At 37.4% G+C, this 19,738-nt stretch overlaps 2 protein-coding genes across 5 annotated transcripts in view; one reads left to right on the top strand and one right to left on the bottom strand.

The window, feature by feature from the left end:
* The window catches only part of PPME1 (protein phosphatase methylesterase 1), a 60,211-nt gene extending 59,517 nt beyond the window's left edge, over positions 1-694 (bottom strand). Inside the window, exon 1 of one of the 2 annotated variants that reach the window (XM_045508810.2) lies at positions 427-694. In XM_045508810.2, coding sequence (XP_045364766.1) covers positions 427-527 — 101 coding nt within the window. In that variant the 5' untranslated portion in view covers positions 528-694. The remainder of the gene's footprint in view (positions 1-426) is intronic. The other variant, XM_010973127.3, reaches the window with a different exon arrangement.
* A 233-nt stretch (positions 695-927) lies between these two features.
* C2CD3 (C2 domain containing 3 centriole elongation regulator) overlaps positions 928-19,738 on the top strand; it is a 108,078-nt gene continuing 89,267 nt past the window's right edge. For 2 of the 3 annotated variants that reach the window (XM_074372608.1, XM_074372610.1), the window contains exons 1-5: positions 928-1,196; positions 3,575-3,844; positions 7,522-7,679; positions 14,225-14,436; positions 15,037-15,284. In XM_074372608.1, coding sequence (XP_074228709.1) covers positions 1,142-1,196; positions 3,575-3,844; positions 7,522-7,679; positions 14,225-14,436; positions 15,037-15,284 — 943 coding nt within the window. In that variant the 5' untranslated portion in view covers positions 928-1,141. Of the gene's footprint in view, positions 1,197-3,574; positions 3,845-7,521; positions 7,680-14,224; positions 14,437-15,036; positions 15,285-19,738 lie in introns of those variants that run through there. The other variant, XM_074372609.1, reaches the window with a different exon arrangement.

Here is a 19,738-nt window from a genome sequence, read left to right as displayed (position 1 = left end):
CTCCCAAATCTTTCCCTAGTTCTTCTAATTCTCCTCAACTCTTCTCTCAATTACTTCCCTTTTCCCTTAACCCTCCCTGGCAGATTTCCCCCCAACTCTTTGTCGCCGCTCTTCTCCCTTTCTTCAAACCTCCTCTACCCCTTCTGCTGGCGGTGCCTCCTACATCTCTTAAACTATCCTCTCAGCTTCCTTAATCTTTGCCTCATTCCCTTCGCCCTCCAATACTATTTGTCCTCCAATTTCCATTGACTTGGCGCCTCCCCTAGTCCCCAGATCTGCCTTTTACTTCATCTAAACATGTCCAGGCCGGCGCCAACATTCTCTCTATCCTCACCCTCCCTTGTCGTGCCGCTCTAAACGCCCAGAGACACCATTCTCCAATGGCCGGGGCCTGGTCTCTAGGGAGAAGGGGGACGGGTCACGTACCCCATTCGCATCTTGGCTCCGCTCTGACTGCCCCCGCTGCCGGGTAGAGGAGGGCGAGAGGGCAGGCGACTGAGGTGCATGCTCTTCTCGAGGGCCGACATGAAGAGGAGGCCGCGGGTAGTCGCACAGTAGCAGAAGCTTCGTCCCACGCTGAGTGCGGCCCAACCGGTCACAGCTCGCTCCCCTAGCGACGCCCTGTCGCCTTTGGACAGCACCCAGCTACCGGCAGCACCGCCCACCGGCTCCGCAAACCCCACCCCCTCGCCTCAGCGCTTCCACCGGAAGTGCGCAACAGCGCTCCACAAAGGGAGCTGGGTAACGGAGTCTCTGACCCCTCAGGCCCCAAGCGGAGAACTCGACGACCCTCGCCGGAAACAGGAGCGCTCCTGAAGGCAATGCACTCTGGGCAATGGAGTCCTCAAAGAGCTTGTCCCTTTGCGCTTGCGCAGCTGGAGGCGACAGCATCCAGCCCCGCAGAGGTAGTGTAGCAAAGCATCCTGGGTGTTGTAGTCTATTGGAGGGAAGGAGTCTTGGCGCCTTCCTTTCTCATTTCTTCCCGGGACTGTTAGAGGAAGAGGTGCTTGTTTCTGCCTCCCAAGCTGCCCAGCGGCGCCGGTTGCCGGAGAACGCAAGCGCCTTGGGAAGGGATGGCGGGAGGCTACAGCTTAGGTTTTGGGGCCAGCGTTGAGTTGGTGAAGAAGAGCTTGGGCTCGTCATGAAACAACGGAAAGCCCAGGGGCCTGGAGGCGGCCGTAGCCGGAAGAAGAGAGGTAACCTGAGCGACCAAACGTTGAGGAAAGCGTAGTAGGGCGGAGTTAGGGGAGCAGGGTGCAAGGCGTCCTAAGGAGACCCCCACACCGCCTGTTTAAAAAATGGAGGGGGATGGAGGAGGGAGTAACCAAGGAATTAGAAGGTTAAAAGAGACAGCAGTTGTCCCTCCTGCGAATGGAAAGGAAATAGGGGCTGGAGTAGGGGGCAAAATGGGTGAATAAATGGGGCGAGGTGAGGGCTAAAAATGGACGCTTCTAGAGAAAGGGAACAAAGAATTGTAGGAGTGTTTTGTTTTGCTTTTTACTTAAAAAAATTTCAGATATAATTGATTTATTATATTAGTTTCAGGTGTACCACATAATGATTGGGTATTTGTATGTATTGCGACATTATTACCACAGTGACTAGTTAGTATCCATCACCATGCGTAATTACACTTTTTTTCTTTGTGGAGAGAACTTTTAAAATTTCCTCTTTAGCAACTTTCAAATGTACAATACACTATCATTAACTATAGTCACCGTGCTGTACATTAAATTCCCATGACTTAGTGTTTATAATAGAGTTAGACGTATGGGCGGGGGCAGGGGTCGGGGAGGTAGGTATAGCTTTATAGGTCTACATGGGACTGGAAGATAAATCGGAGAGGAGAATATGTCAGTAATCCTAATCAGCAAGGATCACGTTTTATACATTACTAAATCCCCGAGAACTAGCGGAAAGCAGGACTCAGTAAATGTTAATTGAGTAACTGAAGCTTGAGACAGTCATGAAGCATGAAGAGCTACAGGTGGGAGCTGGGAAAAGGTAGTTGTGGAGGAGAGAGGAGGAAAGACTGGGGAGTGACAGTGTGGTAGGGTTGGAGTGGGGAGGAAGGTGGTTGGTAAGGGCATGGGCATGAAGATCTCTGAAGAATTTGAGGTAATGAAAGCGTGTGTAGCAGGAGGACCTTATCAGGTTAGCATGCTCAAGGAGAAGCAAGCTCACCAAGAGAGTAAGGAAATGTTAGCTGCAAGAACAGTCACCCTGGGAACCCAGGGCAGATCAGGAAATGAAATTGAATCTCTACAGGGCTGCTTCAAACAAAACAGAAAACTAGCTGACTGCTGCTTCATATCATAGGCAAAGAGGTATTAGGAATGGTGATAGTGCATTAGGCCATTGGATTGAAGACTAAAGCTACAGTCTGGGAATGAGTCATATCCAAACTGCTTAAAGATAACTGAGGCAGTTATGGGGCAATGCCTTTCCTTCCAGGAATAATGGGAGGATATAAAACAGAAGCATGAAAGTGTTCAGTGCTGGTGCTCCCTGTGTTGCATTAGTCAAGCATATTTGGTTGATAGGAGAAAAATCAAAATAGAAATAACATAAGAATATCCTTCTCACTGTACTATTTGCATATACAGTAATGGTCACATACACACTTGTGTATAATTTTTATGTTGAAACTAGTGATCCATAAAGATTATGATAGGTCTTTTCTTCACTATAAAAAGCAGAGAGGGTGTTTGCTTTAGAAATCCAAAGAATTAGTTATATAGATAGACTCCAGTGTATTTTCTTCTTGTAAGTCATGACCACTCCTCAGGCAAAAAGTAAGAGGAATTGAAAGCTATGTGAAATACAGGAATGAGTTCTTAAATCTCTAAGTCATGGTTAGAAGTTACTGTGAATGGAAGGCAATCAAGGTCATTAAGGAAAGCTTTATAGAAAGTCATGATTAATTGCCTCATTTACATTTTACTATCTGTCTAAAATCTAAAGCCAGTAAATATGAACCCAGTAGTGTGCTAAAAAAAGTGACAGAATTTGAAGATAATCGTTCTGTCCTCATTGACTGGATGATGTTGGCAGGAACAAAACACACAGGTGGTCTTTATTGAAATGCTGAGGTGTGTGGTGTAGGCTTAATCACTGGAGAATTAAGTGAAAGGAGTTTTATGTTGAGTGATGGTTTTAAAATAAGAGAATTAGATGAAAATAACATCTTAAAAACTGGACATTGCAATTATGAAAACAACAGTACTTGGAGGATTCAACTACTTCAGAGATTTTTTTGAAACCTATATACTGTATCATTGTTATTTTTCGTTTGGTATCTTTCAGTTAAAAAGGAGTTTGTGTCAGCATGTCTTAACTTGGTATTTTCTTTACTTACAATAACCTAAGTCAAACCCTAAATACTAATTGTCAGAGTGGCTTAAGTGACCAGGTAGGTTAGTCTATGATCTGGTTTTCTGGTTACTTCTCATGTGTTAGGATGAATAGAATAAGCTTTTTCTCTGTAGAAATTAAAATGTTTTTGTGCTTTCATTCAAGAAGCAGATTGTATGTTTTCTATATTTTGAGTTGGTGTTCTTGGATTCCTCCACAGGTTTGAGTGATATTTCACCATCTACAAGTCTACCACCCCTGGTTGAAGGCCAGCTACGCTGCTTTCTGAAACTTACTGTTAATAAAGTCATATGGAAGATTGCAAAGCCTCCTGCTTGTGTGCTTGTCCGAGTAAGATGGTGGGGAGAAACATCAGAAGGAACCCTCTTTTGCCCCAGGGATGCATTGCAGACCGAACCAAAAGCTGTGAGAACAACTACACGTTATGCTATTAGATGTGGTCCAAAGCAGTTTACCTCTTACCTAACGGGTATGTTTTTGTCTTATCATTTCACCTGCAAAACTAATAAAAATTTGCTTATGTTGTTAACCATAGGTATTATTGTATAACCCAGAGGAGTCAAAGAGGTTTTATAATAGCTGCCATTGAGAATATACTGTGCACTAGCAGTTGGTACCTGTTCCTTATTCTTCATAAGCCTCGAGATAGGTATTTTCTCTTTTCTTATAGATAATGAAACTGTGATTCAGAGAGATGAAGTGAATACTCTTTAAAGTTACATAGGTGATAAATGACAAAACTAGGATTTGAACCCACTTCTGTCTGACACCAAAACTCATGCGCTTGTTAGCACACCATGTGTCTTTAAGTAATAACTGTAGTCTGTGCTCTGGGACATACATCATGCTCAAGGAAAGAGGATTTAGATATAAAACTTACTAATAGTACAAAATAGTACATGCTAAATGTCAAATGGATGGTTTAATGAGTTAGTGATACAGGTTTTCAGAGATGGGAGGATTCCTCCATAGGGAACCAGGAGCCAAGCAAGATTTGATCATTTCTGTTCAGGGAAAGCAGTCTAAAGGTACTGTGTTATTTCTCTATTCAAGTCAAGCTTTCTTTTAAACACATTTTGGATGGTGGGGTTACTTATAAAATCAGATCAGTTCAAGCCTGTAAAAATTAAGCATTTATCATGTCAACATTGTTGTATTAAGAATACTGGAGAGCTAGAGGCGAACTAAAGGTTAACCTGTCCTTAAGAAGTTTACATTCTATCAAGAAGAAAATTTTTGAAGACATTGAAAATATAAAGAGCAAAAAATTCAGTCATACAAAAATTATATATTGAACACTTAGCATGTACTAGACATTGTGCTAGGCTCTGTGGTAATTACAAAAATGAATAAAAATGTAATCAGAGTGGTATCTAATTCTAACAATTCACAGAGAAGTTTAGCTACAATAATAGGTGGAAAGTATCTGATAAGAGCTATTAAAGGATACCCATAGGTACTCTGGGTACTGTAAATCTAAAACGTAAATCCTACTTCTGTTCTGCACACACTTGCTGCTTTACTTTGAGCAAGTCATTTTCCCATTAATAAATTAAAGAGTTAACCATCAAATGGGCCAGAACTCAAATTTCATGATTCTAATTAGGAAAGAAGCCTTGGAGAAGATAGGATTTGAATAGGAGACAGATGAGGTGAACTTTGTTAAGTGATGGCCACCTGTGAACATGAGCATATGTTTATTAGAAAATGAAGACAGAAGAGGTCAAATATTAGTTCACACAAGAGCATACTCTAACTGAAAACTTGGGAAAAGCCTAATTATTTCTTAAGGTATGTGGTAGGCATTTGTTTTATTATTCTTTTATATACTCTTGTTTGCGCAGTTCATTTAAAAGAAAATAAAATGCATAAACTAGTCAATATGTTGTCATACTAGCATAAAACATGAATAGTGTAAAACATAAATCTTTCCAGGTTGGAAAAAAGGGAGGTAGGAAAACAGATTATATGAATTCCTCAGATAAAAAAAAATATATTAGAACAAGTGAAAATATATAGCATTTTACAATTGATAAAATACTTCAAGGAGTAGAGGGTATAGCTCAGTGATAAGAGGCATGCTTGGCATACGCCAGGTCCTGGGTTCAATCCCCAGTGCCTCCATTAAGGGAAAAAAAAAATCCTTTGATGTCCATTATTTTATTTGATGTTTAAAACAACCTTGTGAAGTAGATAGGATGATTTGTTTTATTCATTTCATTATATCTATTTCATCTTATTCTGAACGAAAGGGCAGTTACAAAAACATGTTAAGTACAGAAAGATTTGTTTTTAATGAGAAAATCGTTACATTTTAAATCTTTTAAAACTTTTTGTTTAAGGAAAGTAAAAATACAGTAGGAGGAATAGGAGGAAGCCATGGGGATGTACTAGACTACATTCTGTGAGGCTCTGTACATTTGCGTTATCCTCATTTTCTAAGTGATGAATTTGAGTTTCACAGGTAAAGTTAACTTACCCTAGGGTCACCCTAACACTAACCCTAATTTCAGGGTGACTCCAAGACCATAAATGTTTCCTCTTTGCATACTGCCTTAGGAAATACAGGATTCTGTATGCCTCATACTCTCTTACATCTTTCTTCCCTTACCCTTTATCTCTACAGGAAATAGCAGCCATGAAAGTGTTTGGAGCATGGGACAGTTAGAGTAGAGACTGAGAAAATGATGATACTTCGCTGAGTTTCATCACTTTATTTTTGCCTCTCTTCTATTGGAGAGCATTCAGTTAGTAGGAATATGAAAAGCAATGGGGGTGGAGAGAATGCTGGACAATAGGGATCCTAATTCCAGCAAAAGTGAAGGATAGAGGTCAGAAGCCTGTTAAGAATTAAGTTTTTCCTCCCTAGAAGTAGTAAATAATGAAGAAGCATGGTGTAGTATACTTTACAGTTGGGCAGAACTGAATGTTTGCCAAGATTTGTCACTTTAAAGCTGGGTGAACTTAGGCATGTCAGATGACTTCTCTGAGCCCCAGTGTTGGTTATCCTCAAACGGGGACAGAAACAACTGTATCATAGATTTATTAAGAAAATTAATGAGACATGGACGAGCCTGGCTGTTAGTAAATAGCCACCAAATGTTGGTATACTTCCTTATTCTATATATGCACATTATTTTATAGTCCACAAAACACTTTTACATCTATTAGCTCATAGATTTTCCAGATAACTCCATGAATAGATAAGATAGGGGCTATGATGTGTTAAGTAATTTGCTGAAAGTCATATAACAACCAGTAAGCAACTACCATGTGAGAGGGTATTGTGCTACATGTTTTACATGCAATACTTCCAGTCCTCACACAGCCATGATGATGCCTATTTTATAGACAACTGTGGCTTACGTGGAAGTAGCTTGTGAATGTTGGAGCCACAACACAATCACAGGTCTCCTAATTATAAATCCAATGCTCTTTTTACTGTGGCATTGAACAAATGGTTAAAATGAACCGTCTTCTCAACTTTGGTAAGAAAATATTCAGAAGTTACACTGTCCTGAAATAATCTCAGATTGCATATGCACGCATTGTATTTCTCCTGCTGTAAATTAGGACCATGAAGGTGTTAAGTCTAAGCAGCTAATTGAAGAATGCAGTTAAGGAGTTTATTTCCATTCTTTTTAGTTCTAAGTGCTCTCAGCATTTCAGTGCTCCAGATCTAACTGAGGAGTAAACAATAAGATACTCCTGGGAGGCAGGGACCAACCCATGCATCTATACAGGAGAAGCCCTTTGTCAAGTTCAAAACTAGAAATGGTGAGAATTAAAAAACTGAAAATTGTTGCTTTTATATTGTAAAAACCAAAGCCTGAGTCCTTACCAAATATGGGTGGGGAGTCTTTTAAAGGTATTTTGCTTATCAAATACCTGATATGCTAAATGTTTTTATGTAATTGTTTTCTCCATGAAAGGTATTTGTCAATATTCTTCTCTAAAACATTCTTGTTCTTTTGATCTTGGGTTCGCTCTTTCCCACCTTCTGAATGATATGGTAAGTGCATAGTTTATTTGAAAATAAAATGATTTTTTTAAGTAAAAAAGTTTTATAATGTGTATCTTTCTGCCCACTTCCAAAGTAAAAGTAAATGAAAAATGTGTGCCTATGTTGTAATTGTTTCTGATTAGACATGGCTGTGCTGGTGCTGGAAGTAATCACCAAACTTGAACATCTTCCAATTGGTAGAGTTCAGATCAATGGACTAGCCCAGCTTTCTCCAACCCATTACATCAGTGGATTTTTTACCATTGTTTCACCAACATCTAAGAAACTTGGAGAACTCCAGGTAAAAATCTTGTGATTCTTTACTACATAGAATAAAACTTTTGGGGCACACTTGAGTCTGTTTGTGGAATGGGTAGGTTTGTGACTCCCACATACCATGCAAATTCCTACTTCATGTTTTTGTTCATGAGTTTACCCAGAGACTGTAATGTACTTGTTTCCCACTTATCCATATCCTTTTAGTGCTTTGCTTCCCTTCTCAAGTTCCAAGAGTCCTCAGCTCCTACTGCACTCATTCTTCTCTGTACCCTTTATTAAATTCATAATAATATTAATTACATAATCATTGTTCAGTTATAATCCTACAAAGTTATGTATTTGTAGTTTCCCTTTGTTTTCCCTTCCTTTTAGTTTCTAGATTCCCTGGGAGGCAGGACAATGTTTTCTGCTTTCTTTGTTTTTCCCATAGGTCCTAACATAGTGCCAAGCAATAATTGCTTGTTTCACTCAAGTAAGTGGTATCTTTTATGTTCACTCATTGGTTCAGACTACTTTTTTTTTTAACCCTTTTTTTATTGAGTAATAGTCATTTTACAATGTTATGTCAAATTCCAATCTAGAGCACAATTTTTCAGTTATGCATGAACATACATATGTTCATTGTCACACATTTTTTTTCACTGTGAGCTACCACAAGATCTTGTATATATTTCCCTGTGCTATACAGTATAATCTTGTTTATCTATTCTACATTTTGAAACCCCAGTCTGTCCCTTCCCACCCCCCAGCCTACTTTTTTTAATATGCTGTTATGTGCCACTAACTTAGGATACAGAAATAAGAGATAGTCCTTTTATTTAATTTTCGAAAGTCAGGAGGAAATAGAAAAGAATAACAAGTAGAGTACAGTGTGGTATGTACACTATAGGTACCTACAGGATGGTGGGAAAGAACATAGAAGGGTTCCTTTCTGAGGAAGACTCGGGTTTCCTCCTAGAGAATTCTGAGTAGTCACATCCTTTAGAAATGTCATGAGTTTTATACCTTGTCAAATGTATTCTAAAATATGTATGGAAATTTAAATAGGTGTATAAGAAAACAGTTCAAAAAAGATGAGGAAAGAACATGTAACATTACCAGATGTAAGAACCTATTATAAAACTACAGGCACATAATTATGTCAAAGGAAGAGAATAAAGTCCAGAAATAGATTTAACTAAGTGAAAAAACTTAACATTTTCTGTATTCTATTTGTCATATTTTTATTTAAAATATATTAACTTAAAATTTAGTGACACCTTACAAAGCTAACTTCATGGTGAAATGAGACTTGTTTACTGATACTTTTCTGATAATGGTATAAATTTGCACCAGACCTGCAAAAACAGTTTGACATTATATTTCAAGAGCCGTAAAATGTATAATACCATTTACCTCAGTAATTCTACTCAGAACTTATCTTAAGGAAATAGCATGAAAAAAGAGGGAAGTTATATGCTTAGGACTTGTTATGGCAATACACTTTTAATATTTAAAAAATGAAAACAATTCATTCAACAGTATTAAAATTGTAGCCTATTAGTTGAATATTTTGTTTCCATACAAAGTAAAATTACATAGTTATGGGATATAATTCACATGCCATAAAATTCACCCTTTTAAATTCAGTGAATTTTGGCATATTCACAAAATTGTACAACCATCATTGCTGTCTTAATTCTAGAGCATTTTATCACCCCCAGAAGAAACACCATACCCATTAGTAGTCATTCTCTTTTTTACCTTTCCCCAACCCCTGGCAACCACTGATCTATTTTCTGTCTATATATTTGCCTTATTCTGGACATTTCATATAAATGATGTAATATAATATGTGACCTCTTATATCTGTCTTCTTTCACTTAGCATAAGGTTTTCAAGGTTCATCCATGTTGTAGCATAAATCAATACTTCATTCCTTATTGTAGCTAAATAGCATTGCATTTTATGGATATACCACTTGTTTATCCATTTTTCGGTTGATGGACATTTGGATTGTTTCCACTTCCTGACTATTACGAATAATGCTGCTATGAACATTTGCATACAAGTGTTTTGTAAACAGATGTTTTCGATTCTCTTGGGTATATACCTAGGAGTAGAATTGTGGTCATATGGTAACTGTGTTTAACTTTGAGGACCTGCTGGACTGTTTTCTAAGTTGGCTGCATCACTTTTTCCTTCATATTTAAATGTCAGTTGATATAATACTTTTTTTTTAATGTAAATGTCATTGGGTTTGTTGGAGAACTGTTTTGATAGAATTTTGGAGGCAGAGGTCAAATTTTGAAAGATTATGGAGTAAGTAAAAAATTAGTAATTACAGTGAAGAAGTGGAATTAACAATTGGAGATTTCTGTTTCCCAGATAAACGGTGGCGAAGAGAGGGAGAGAGGCAGTGTGATCTAACGGAAATAGAACCAGACTTGGATATGGAGAAATTGGTTATAAAAACAATTCTGGTGTTCTCTTGTACTCTCTGAGCTTCAGTATCCTATTTTGTAAAATGAAAATAATAAAACTTTTACCTTACAGCATTGTTACAGGGATTAAATGAGATGAAAAATGTGGAAACACTTAACATGGTACTTAGGCGTGTGACAGGGACATGCCAAATTTACTTGAAGAGGGTACTGTTGATTGTGGGTAGCAGAACTGAGAAGTTTGTTGATACTGTTTTAGAACAGGGATTGGCAAACTTTGACCAGTGGACCAAATCTGACCTTCCAACTAAAAATGGTTTTTACATTTTTAAAGGGTCATTTATAAAAGAAGAATAGGCAATATATCCCAAAATACTTAGTTTCTGCCCCTTTACAGAATAAGTTGGCTGACCCTTTTTTAGAGTACAGGAGACCAGATTTGTTTTGTATACCAAGAGAAAAGCAAGTGAAGAGATTGAAAATAAAAGAGGATAATTGAGCGAGTAAGGTCATGAAGAGAATTAGACAGGAATGAATTTCTATTATGAACACAGCTGATAAGGGTTACCTTTGGAATGGAGGATAACAAGGAGGGAAAGAAGAGAAACATTTTGAGATGGACAAAATTGAAAGTGTTCATGCTGATAACTCTTTTTTATCAGCATTTATTATACATGTGCCTTCCGCATATTAAGCACTATACATTTTATTTCATTAACTTTTTTCTTTGTATTAAATTCAGATAGATATGCAAAAGAATATCTTAGGTGTATAAGATATAAAAATAACCATACAATAAATACCCATTGGCTCCTCACCCACGTTAAGATATATTAATATAATAACTGAAAGAAGCCAGTTTTAGAAATTCTTCCATATTATTTTGTGTATCAGTACTTCCCTTTTGCAGAGTTGTGTTCCGTTGTATGGATATCATACAGTTTTCATCCATTTGCCTTGGATGAAACAGGGCAGATATCCTTGCCTTGTTCTTGTTCATAGGAGGAAAGTTGTCTTTTCATTGTGAAATATGATATTAGATGCAGGTTTGTCTTTTTTTTTTTTTATAGATGCCCTTTATCATTGAAAAAGTCCACGTTTTCTGAGAGATTTTGTCATGAATGGGTTATTGAATTTTATCAAATTCAGCTTTGCTAGAGGTTAAAGGTGAGAAGAGTGTGTGACTACAAAGGGATAGCACCAGGGGCTTTTTTGAGTGTTGGAAGTGTTCTGTATCTTGATTATGGAACTGGTTACATGTATCTATACATAGGTTGAAATTCATAGAAGTGTATACATACAAAAATGTCCATTTTACTGTAAGAAATAAAAATTTTTTTGGATAGTAAATCACATGTGATAATGCATAGCAGTTGTCATTCCACCTCATGTTGGAACATGATGGGGACTTTGCAAACTGGAGCACACATCCTGCCTAAAGCCACTAGTCTACCCCAGCTAATTTTTTATCACATTGGAATGGGGACCCAGCATTGCTGGATCTTTGATTTTTCAAGAGAAGCCCAAAATTCAGATTTTTACATGAACTCTAATTTTTTAAAGCATTGCTAAATAATTTCTAAACCTTTTAAAATGCTGTGTTGACCAGCCTAAGTCTGAAAAATAGACATACTAATATGCCATCTCCAATACTGATAGATGTTGCAGATGTAGTAGATAATTGTGGGCAGCTTAGTGCTGAAGAGAGCCCTTGAATCATTGAGAAAAGACTGATGAGTTTCCTTAAGGTTGTCCTATTATGGATGTGAGAATCATATGGTATATTCATGTTATTTGTGGATGGCATGGGCTTCAGAAAAGATGTGATATATTTGGATGATAGAATGATGGTCTGGAGATAGCTCTATGAAGGAAAAAGTCACCTTCTCTTAGCCTGACTAATGAAAGAAATAGTTTCCACTGGAGAGAACTTTGGGGAAATGGAGACATTTTAAGAAAGAGATGTTCAGTTAAAGTGGTAAAGTAATTTGTATAAAATAGAAATTCTCCAGGGCTCAATTAAGGGGTTGGCAGAGGAGTGAGCATAAGAGTGAACTGTGATTGGAGAGGAACATGACAGCAGTGGACAGGGATGAGGATCTGGGGGATGAATGCAGGAGTATATTGGGTACATTGTATGGAAGCAGAGGGGTTAGGAGGGGAAATCCCTTGGACTAAGAATTCTAGGAATTCTTCTAGGAATTGCTGGAACAATATTCTGTTTAATACCTGCAAGGCTTGACTCATGCTCTTCCCTCTGCCTGGAATGTTTTCCCTCAACACCCCTCAACCTTACTGCTTTCACATTTAAGATTCTGAACTCAGATATTTATTTTTCACTCCTGGAAACCATCTCTGGCACTCCTTCCTCACCTCTGCGCCAAGCCCAAACCCCTCTTTAGTGTTCTCACAGCACCCAATACATATCCTTATCTCAGAACTCACCATTTTATATTAAAATTATTTCTTTTTAAGTTCCTCTACAAGATAGTGTGATCACCTGGTCAGAGTCCATGTTTTATAGTCTTTGCCTCAGGCAGGTAGCCCAGAGCCTGGCACTGAATTAATATCAACAAATATGTGTTAATTGAACAGAGGAGTTAGGCCAGCACCTATGTTTTGATTGTAAAATGAGTGTGGCAGGTACCTGGATTTTCTTTTTCTTCAGGGGCCACTGGTAGTAAAGGCCTTTGAGTTGTTTTGTGACTGATTCAAACTTGCTTAGGGAAAAAGCAAAACCGGGAAACCAGCAGGTCATTGTTAAGGCCAGGACACAACCTTTATTCTCAATGTCTCCTTTGTTTCTGGAATATAGTGGCAATCTTTTGGCAAGTGATGAATGGCGAGGGAAGACTTTCTGATGCTTAGATTTGGGCAACCAGGATTTTATGTGATGCTCTTACAGTGATCACTATACAAAATATTTATTCCACTGCATTCCTGTCATTTGTCTTTGTAGCAAATCTTGATGATGAATAGATTTAAAGGACTTTATGCTACCTGGTTCATGAACAAAATTCTCCTCTTCAAGACCCAAGTGTGTTTATTGAGTCTGTGCCTTGGTAATTTCTCCACACAAATTATTCCATTGGCCTTCCTGGAGACTTCTTAAAACATTTAACTGCAATCTTTCATTTTTGCCTTAGACCATTCATCATATATGACTCTCTTTGGCTGCTTAAACAATTCCTTCTGCTTTCTCTGCCACTGTAACTGAACTTTCAGCAACACTCTTTTTTTGGAATACATTCTGCAGTTTCTTCGCTAAAGTTTTACTTTAGGCTCTATTTTATTTTTTATTCCTCCTTTGGGCTTTTCAGAGGAACGGAGAGCCTTTTAGTAGGGAGCCTGAACTCTCAACAGTGAGATGATAAAGGAAACTTCAAGTGATTACTTTTCATCTAAATTTTCTGCACTCTGCCTCATCCCCAGCATAGAACTGGGGTCTTATTTTTCTCAAATAACTAGCATTAAGGATGCAGGACACGCAGTGTCATTCTTTTATATGTCAAACCATTAGGCATTATTGGGCATACTTGACTTGTACAGTAAGTGTGTACTATGCTGATTAGTCTACAGAAAAATGGATAAGACAGCCCATGCATTCAAGGAATTCATAATCTAATCAGGATGATAAAAATGCAAATATCTCCTCTAAGCTTCTGCTTTTTTTTTTAATATTCAAATTAGAATAATATACTTTCCTGACAGTTATATCATCATATCAGCTTTTCTATGTTAGGAACTTAGTAGTTTCTGGCCTGTTGTAAAGTGTTTAATAAATTGTGATTGTATTGATGATAGATACAGAGTAAGTAGAAACATGAAGAAGGGAGTGTTCATAATATCTCTGCCTGGACACAAAGAAGTTTTCACAGAGGAAGTAATGCTGGAGGAAATTTGCATTTATAAAGGCATAAGGGAATGAAATACCAGGTACATTTAGTGCTGAGTAATTGTTACATCTAGGAGAGAGAGAGATGGAGGAGGGGAACACAGTGAGGGATGAGGCTTCTGAGGTAGGCAGGAATTTGAACTTGATCCTATAAGGAACAGGGGCCATTAATTTATATTAAGCAGGGAGTCTTAAAATTAGCTAATCAATGCTAAAAAAAGCTTCTGATACATTACATGTCTCTTTTAGGTCTCACTTGCACTGGAGCCTTTGTCAGAAACTTATGACAGCTACAGTCCTCTTCCTACCACTGACATGCCAGAAAATGTGCTTTTATCTGAGCGGGGATTCAGAGAATATACTGAAGCAAGCAACACTGAGTTTTTGGTTCCATCAAGGCCTACCACCAAAATTGATGGAAAAGAGTTAGCAGCCAACAGCAGTAGATCAACCACTCCAAGGTAATTACCATACCTAATACCAATCATTCTGTCAGCTAACTCTCCCTCAACTCATAATTTCTGTCTTTCATTTGTGGTTGCATAAGAGACTAAAGTTAATCATTCATTTAGCAAATAAGTATGAAGTACCCACTATGTTCCTGGTCCAATACCATGGGCTGGCCATAGAAATTAAAAATACATAGTTCCTAATTTTGGGGACTGCTCACAATCTAGTAAAGAGGCCAACATACAGATAAATAAGTATGCCTAAGTCATATACAGATGCCATGATAGACATACATGAAGGAAAAGAGGGAAAAGGCAGTGTTTTATGAAATGGAATGGAGTAAGAGAAATAGATTTTGATTTCAAATAATTATGAAGCATTTATTTTGTGTCAGGCTCAGCACTGAGCTCTTTATTTCATTATCTCACTTTAGCCATAACCACACAACAGTAGGTAAAGCACCTATTATTTATTTCATTTGGGAGATGAAAAACCGATTTACAAAGTCTGAGCTACACTGCTATAAACCAACCCACTTTCTGTCTCTGACAAAGTGGAATGTTACCATAATGGATAATATACTGCTGAAGTTCTCCTTTATTTTAAAACAGGGGAAAGGACCACTTGTACCCTGCAGAGAACTCTGATACGATAAAGGATTCTTTCTTTGGACTACAGCACCATCTTAATTCAGGACAGAGTTTAGAGTCTATGACTCTGAAAGGCAAAGCCGCACAGAAGCAGATGTCCCTTCTCAACAGTTCTGAATTCCAGCCTCAAATTAGGACAGTTGCCAAGAGTCGCAGTGACTCATGCATTCTTTCTTCAAACAACCCCCCTACCAAAGACCTCCTTTCGGGTATGTATATATTTATGAACTGAGACTAAGCTATATTTATCAGGACTACTCTACTCACTAGGGGACCTGCAAAGAGAACCAAGGCTTCTCTTTGAACTAAATAGCCAAATAAAAGTGAATAATCTTACTAGAGTCCAGAATCTCTCACCATTTAAAGGCTGCTCTATTAAACCGTTAAGTAACTTGTAAGTAATTACTAGGTACTTACAATTGTACGCTTAGGAAATGAACCATTTAAAATGAATCTGGGTTTAGGAGGAAAGCCTTTATCATAGAAAAATATTCGTTCTCATTTTTTCCGAGATAATTCAAAGCAAATAGGGTTTTTGTCTCATCATCAGAATTTACTTGTACCATTGTACAGAGGCTGGTACTAAATCCATTTCACATTCTGAAAATTTGGTTTCAGTAGGAGCATTCAGTGCCCAGCAACTGCTGATCTTAAGCCTAAGAATTAAATATGACTCACAGCCAAAGAGAAATAGGAAGGAGTCAGTTTATCCATGTAAGGGCTTAGACTGAAATAAAAAAGCAAATAGGAACTCAATGGGATTATCTCATGACAGGGAGTGATATTATAAAAGCAATTTTGGTACCTTACATTACATTGTAATGTCAACCATATATCTCTGTGACATCAAGAGCATGACAGGAATTTATCTCCACCCTCACAATTAAAATTTCCAAAGTAGAGTATCTGCAGTGTTAGTAGAAAGTCTTTTAAATTAAAAGTGGTTGGGTACATAATTTACATTAGTAAGGATTTCTTTTAATGAAAAGATACTCTGTTCACATTTTTTCAACTGAAATATTTATGATCCCCTATTCTTAAAATTATACTATGATTTTGATATATTAATTTTAGACTTTAATGCAACCCTAGGCTACATTAATAAAAAAGAAAATTTTCCCACTATACTTAGCACTTGTCAGCTCACATTTGGAATATTTTATGTAGACCTGGGCACCAGACTTTGAGGAAGATATTTATTCACTCATTAAGCAGTTATTTATTCAGCAGTTATCAAATGTCTGGCACTCTTCTAGGTGTTAGGAATACAGCAATTTAAATAAAAAAAAAACACAAAAATCCTGCCATATAGATCTTATATTCTAGATGGGAAGACCAATAATAAGCTAGATAAATAAGTACATAGTGTTAGATGATGATAATGGCAATGGGAAAAAATGAAGCAAGAAAGGTGAGCGGAGGGAATGTTAGTTTTGTACAGGTTGACAAAGGAAGGCCTCTTAAAGAAGGTAACATTATAGTAAAGATCTATAGAAGGTGAGTTCCTTATAAGCAGGGTACCTAGATTGGTGAAGGGACCACTGAGAGATATTTAGCCTCAAGAAAACAGATAGCATTTATTGAGTATTCGTTATGTGCTAACTACTATGCCAGGTGCTCTATACACATAATCTAACAAAAACCAAGTGAGATAGAGATTGTTAATCCCATTTTAAAAATGAGGACACAGTTAGGGAGCTCCTGCCTTGCCAAAGAGGACAGCTGCTTCTCAGCTCCAGTTCATTATTATCTTAGACTCTAAGGCAAAGTCCTCTGCTTCATCCTATTGTAGGTTTGTTGTTTACCTAGGACTGTTTTTGTTTGTTTGCTTGTTTGTTTGTTTTAATCAAGGCTATGCTGGCCTACTGTTCAAGCCAAACAAAAATGTGACAGATACAACCCATGGGCTGCCAATGTGCAACCTCTTCCATAAGAGTTACTAGGATCATTGAGTTTTAAGGTAAAACAAGATAGATTGTAATTCAGTCTGAGTTAATAGTCCTACCTATGCAAAAATGGGAAAGGATAGCTTCAAGAGATAGTGAATTCTGTATCACTGGAAATGGAAGTATGGGCTGGATAACATTGTTATGAGACTCTGACAGATAGAATTAAATCATCAAGGCAGATATGAATTTTAAAGATCCCTTTCAACCACAAAATTGTGGAGGACTAAGATTAAGTGGGCCATTGTGGTAGGTCTAGAACTGAGGTCATAGAGGGTTATAACAAATGTATTAACCTGGTTGTCTTCCTTGTCTTTATTATATTGACATCATACCAGAAAAGGGGGTACAGAACTGAATTAGTCAACCAGCTAGTATTTATGAACACTACCTCTGCATCCTACTTGTAAGAGATGGGGTTTAGAATATATAGCAAGGAGCTGGAACGAAAACCAGAAGCTATATACCTCCCTGTTTAGCAGGGGCTATGCCTATGGTGTGTAGGAAATAAACAAGGGAATCATTTGTCCTAAACTCACCTGAGTGCCTTTCCTTTATGTTCAGACAATGATGGTTGAGATGAGGTGCAGGAAGATGCCATGACAGCTCTTTTAGTATAGGTACCAGCTTCCTCTTAAGAAGAGGAGATAAGCTGTTTTTGTTGCCATGCCTCAGAATTTAGAGAAGCTTTTTCAAGTGTGGCTGTTTCAAGGAAGAAACCACTTGGAGGCTAATGAGTGAACCGCCTATGCTCAGATTTGTCCTACTTGTCTTCATTCTTAATTTCTTTAAGACCTACTATTGGAAAATGTTTTAAGTAACTATTCCTATTCAGACTTAAATGACTGATTAAATCACTCTTAAAATATTAACCATTCCCAGAGGAATTTTTATCTAACAAGGATAAAAACTTTAAGCTCTATTCAATTCAGCAGATATCTTTTGAGTCAGTCATTGTTTTGAGTATCTGGCTTACAGTGATAAATAAGATACAGTCCTTGATCTTAATGAATTCAGTCTAGTAAAGGAAACAAACTCTAAAGCAGATACAGTCCAATTAGGTGTGATATATGCAACAGTGAAAGTATTTATTAGAACATTTTATCAAATGCCTGATATATACCAGGCATTGTCCCAGGCACCAAGGATATAAAGACTAACAAAAGCCAGTCCCTCATCTCAAAGTTGATTGATTGAGATAGGCAGTTTTAACACTGCATGATAATTCTTTGTTGGAATTAAATACCCAGAGCTTTGAAAGCACAAAGTATTGTGCGTAAGGAATTAAAAATAGTTGGATATGATTAGATCATAAAATACCAAAGCTATTATCTCTAGAGACATTTTGAGTATCAGTGGGAAAACTATTTTTCTACATGGCCCTGAAATCAAATGAAGTTTGTTATTGACACTGCTTGTCATTAACTACGTTACTCACAACGCATTTATTGAATGTGACCACCTCATTAAAAAACTTTAAACCATATCAAATAAACCCAAGTATTAACTAGTAACTAAAAGGAGAAGGGTTTCCTGTCACTTGGCAAGCTTCTTTAACCAAATTCCCAATGTTAGCAGACCATATTTTCCTCATCCTTTCTTATGGAAAAAAATAAAACAGTCGTTTTCTGGCTGAATCCCAGAGATTTTTTTTTTTCATAAAAACAAAAATACATACAATAAATTGTAAATGGAATATTGTATAACCATTATTTACATACAAAAAAGTTAATGCATATTAAGTGAAAAAGCAGTTATAAAACAGTATATATAATATACCATTTTTGCAGCAGAAGAAATTTATACACACACACACACACACACACACGTATATATATGATAGATAAAAAGCTACAAGGAATGTACAAAGTGTTAACAACCAGTATTTGTGAGTAGTGTCATTAATGGGAATAATAGTTTTCTACTGCTGCATAGCAAGTTACTACAAACTTGATGCCTAAAAAAAAATACCCATTTTTTAGCTCATAGTTCTGTGGATCAGAGTCCAACAAGTTATGGTTGGGTTTTCTGCGTACGTTATCAGACTAAAATCAAGGTGTCAGCCAAGCTAAATTCTCATCTGGAAGGTCTGGAGGAAAAGTCACTTCCAAGTTCATTCTTGTTGACAGAATCTAGTTCCTTGCAGTAGTAGGACCAAAGTCCCATTTCCTTTCTGGTGGTCAGCCAGAGTCCACTCTCAGCTCCTAGACACCACCTGCATATCTTGCCATATGGCCCTTTCCATCTTCAAGTCAGCAATGATACATTGACATCCTTCTCCTGCTTTAAATCTCTGACTTCATATCCTGCAAACGGCCAGAGAAAAAAAAACTGCTTTTTAAAGGTTTGAGCCTTTGAAAAGACAATCTTCCGATCTTAAGGTCAATTGATTTGGAACCGTAATTACATCTGCAAAATCCCTTTGCACCAATACTTCTTGACTGTTTGAATCACTAGGAGAAGGTATGTGTATACCAGAGGCTAGGAATTTGGGGGGAACTATCTCAGAATTCTGCCTACCACAATGGGTGATCTTTATTTTTTTTCACACATCAAACATACGATATTTCACGGGGTTTTGTTTCCTGATTTTTGGGTTTTGTTTTTAAGCTATATTTTGAACTCTTTATCCTAACAAATGTTAGATGTTTATGGATCTGCTTGGCTTATTTTATTTTTCTTGGCCTGACCACCGTATCTTCTTTATTTTTAGAAGC

Source organism: Camelus bactrianus, chromosome 10, assembly GCF_048773025.1.
Source record: "Camelus bactrianus isolate YW-2024 breed Bactrian camel chromosome 10, ASM4877302v1, whole genome shotgun sequence".
NCBI lineage: Eukaryota > Metazoa > Chordata > Mammalia > Artiodactyla > Camelidae > Camelus > Camelus bactrianus.
The sequence above is the reverse complement of the archived record's forward strand: the minus strand, read 5'-3'. Positions and strand labels throughout refer to the sequence as shown.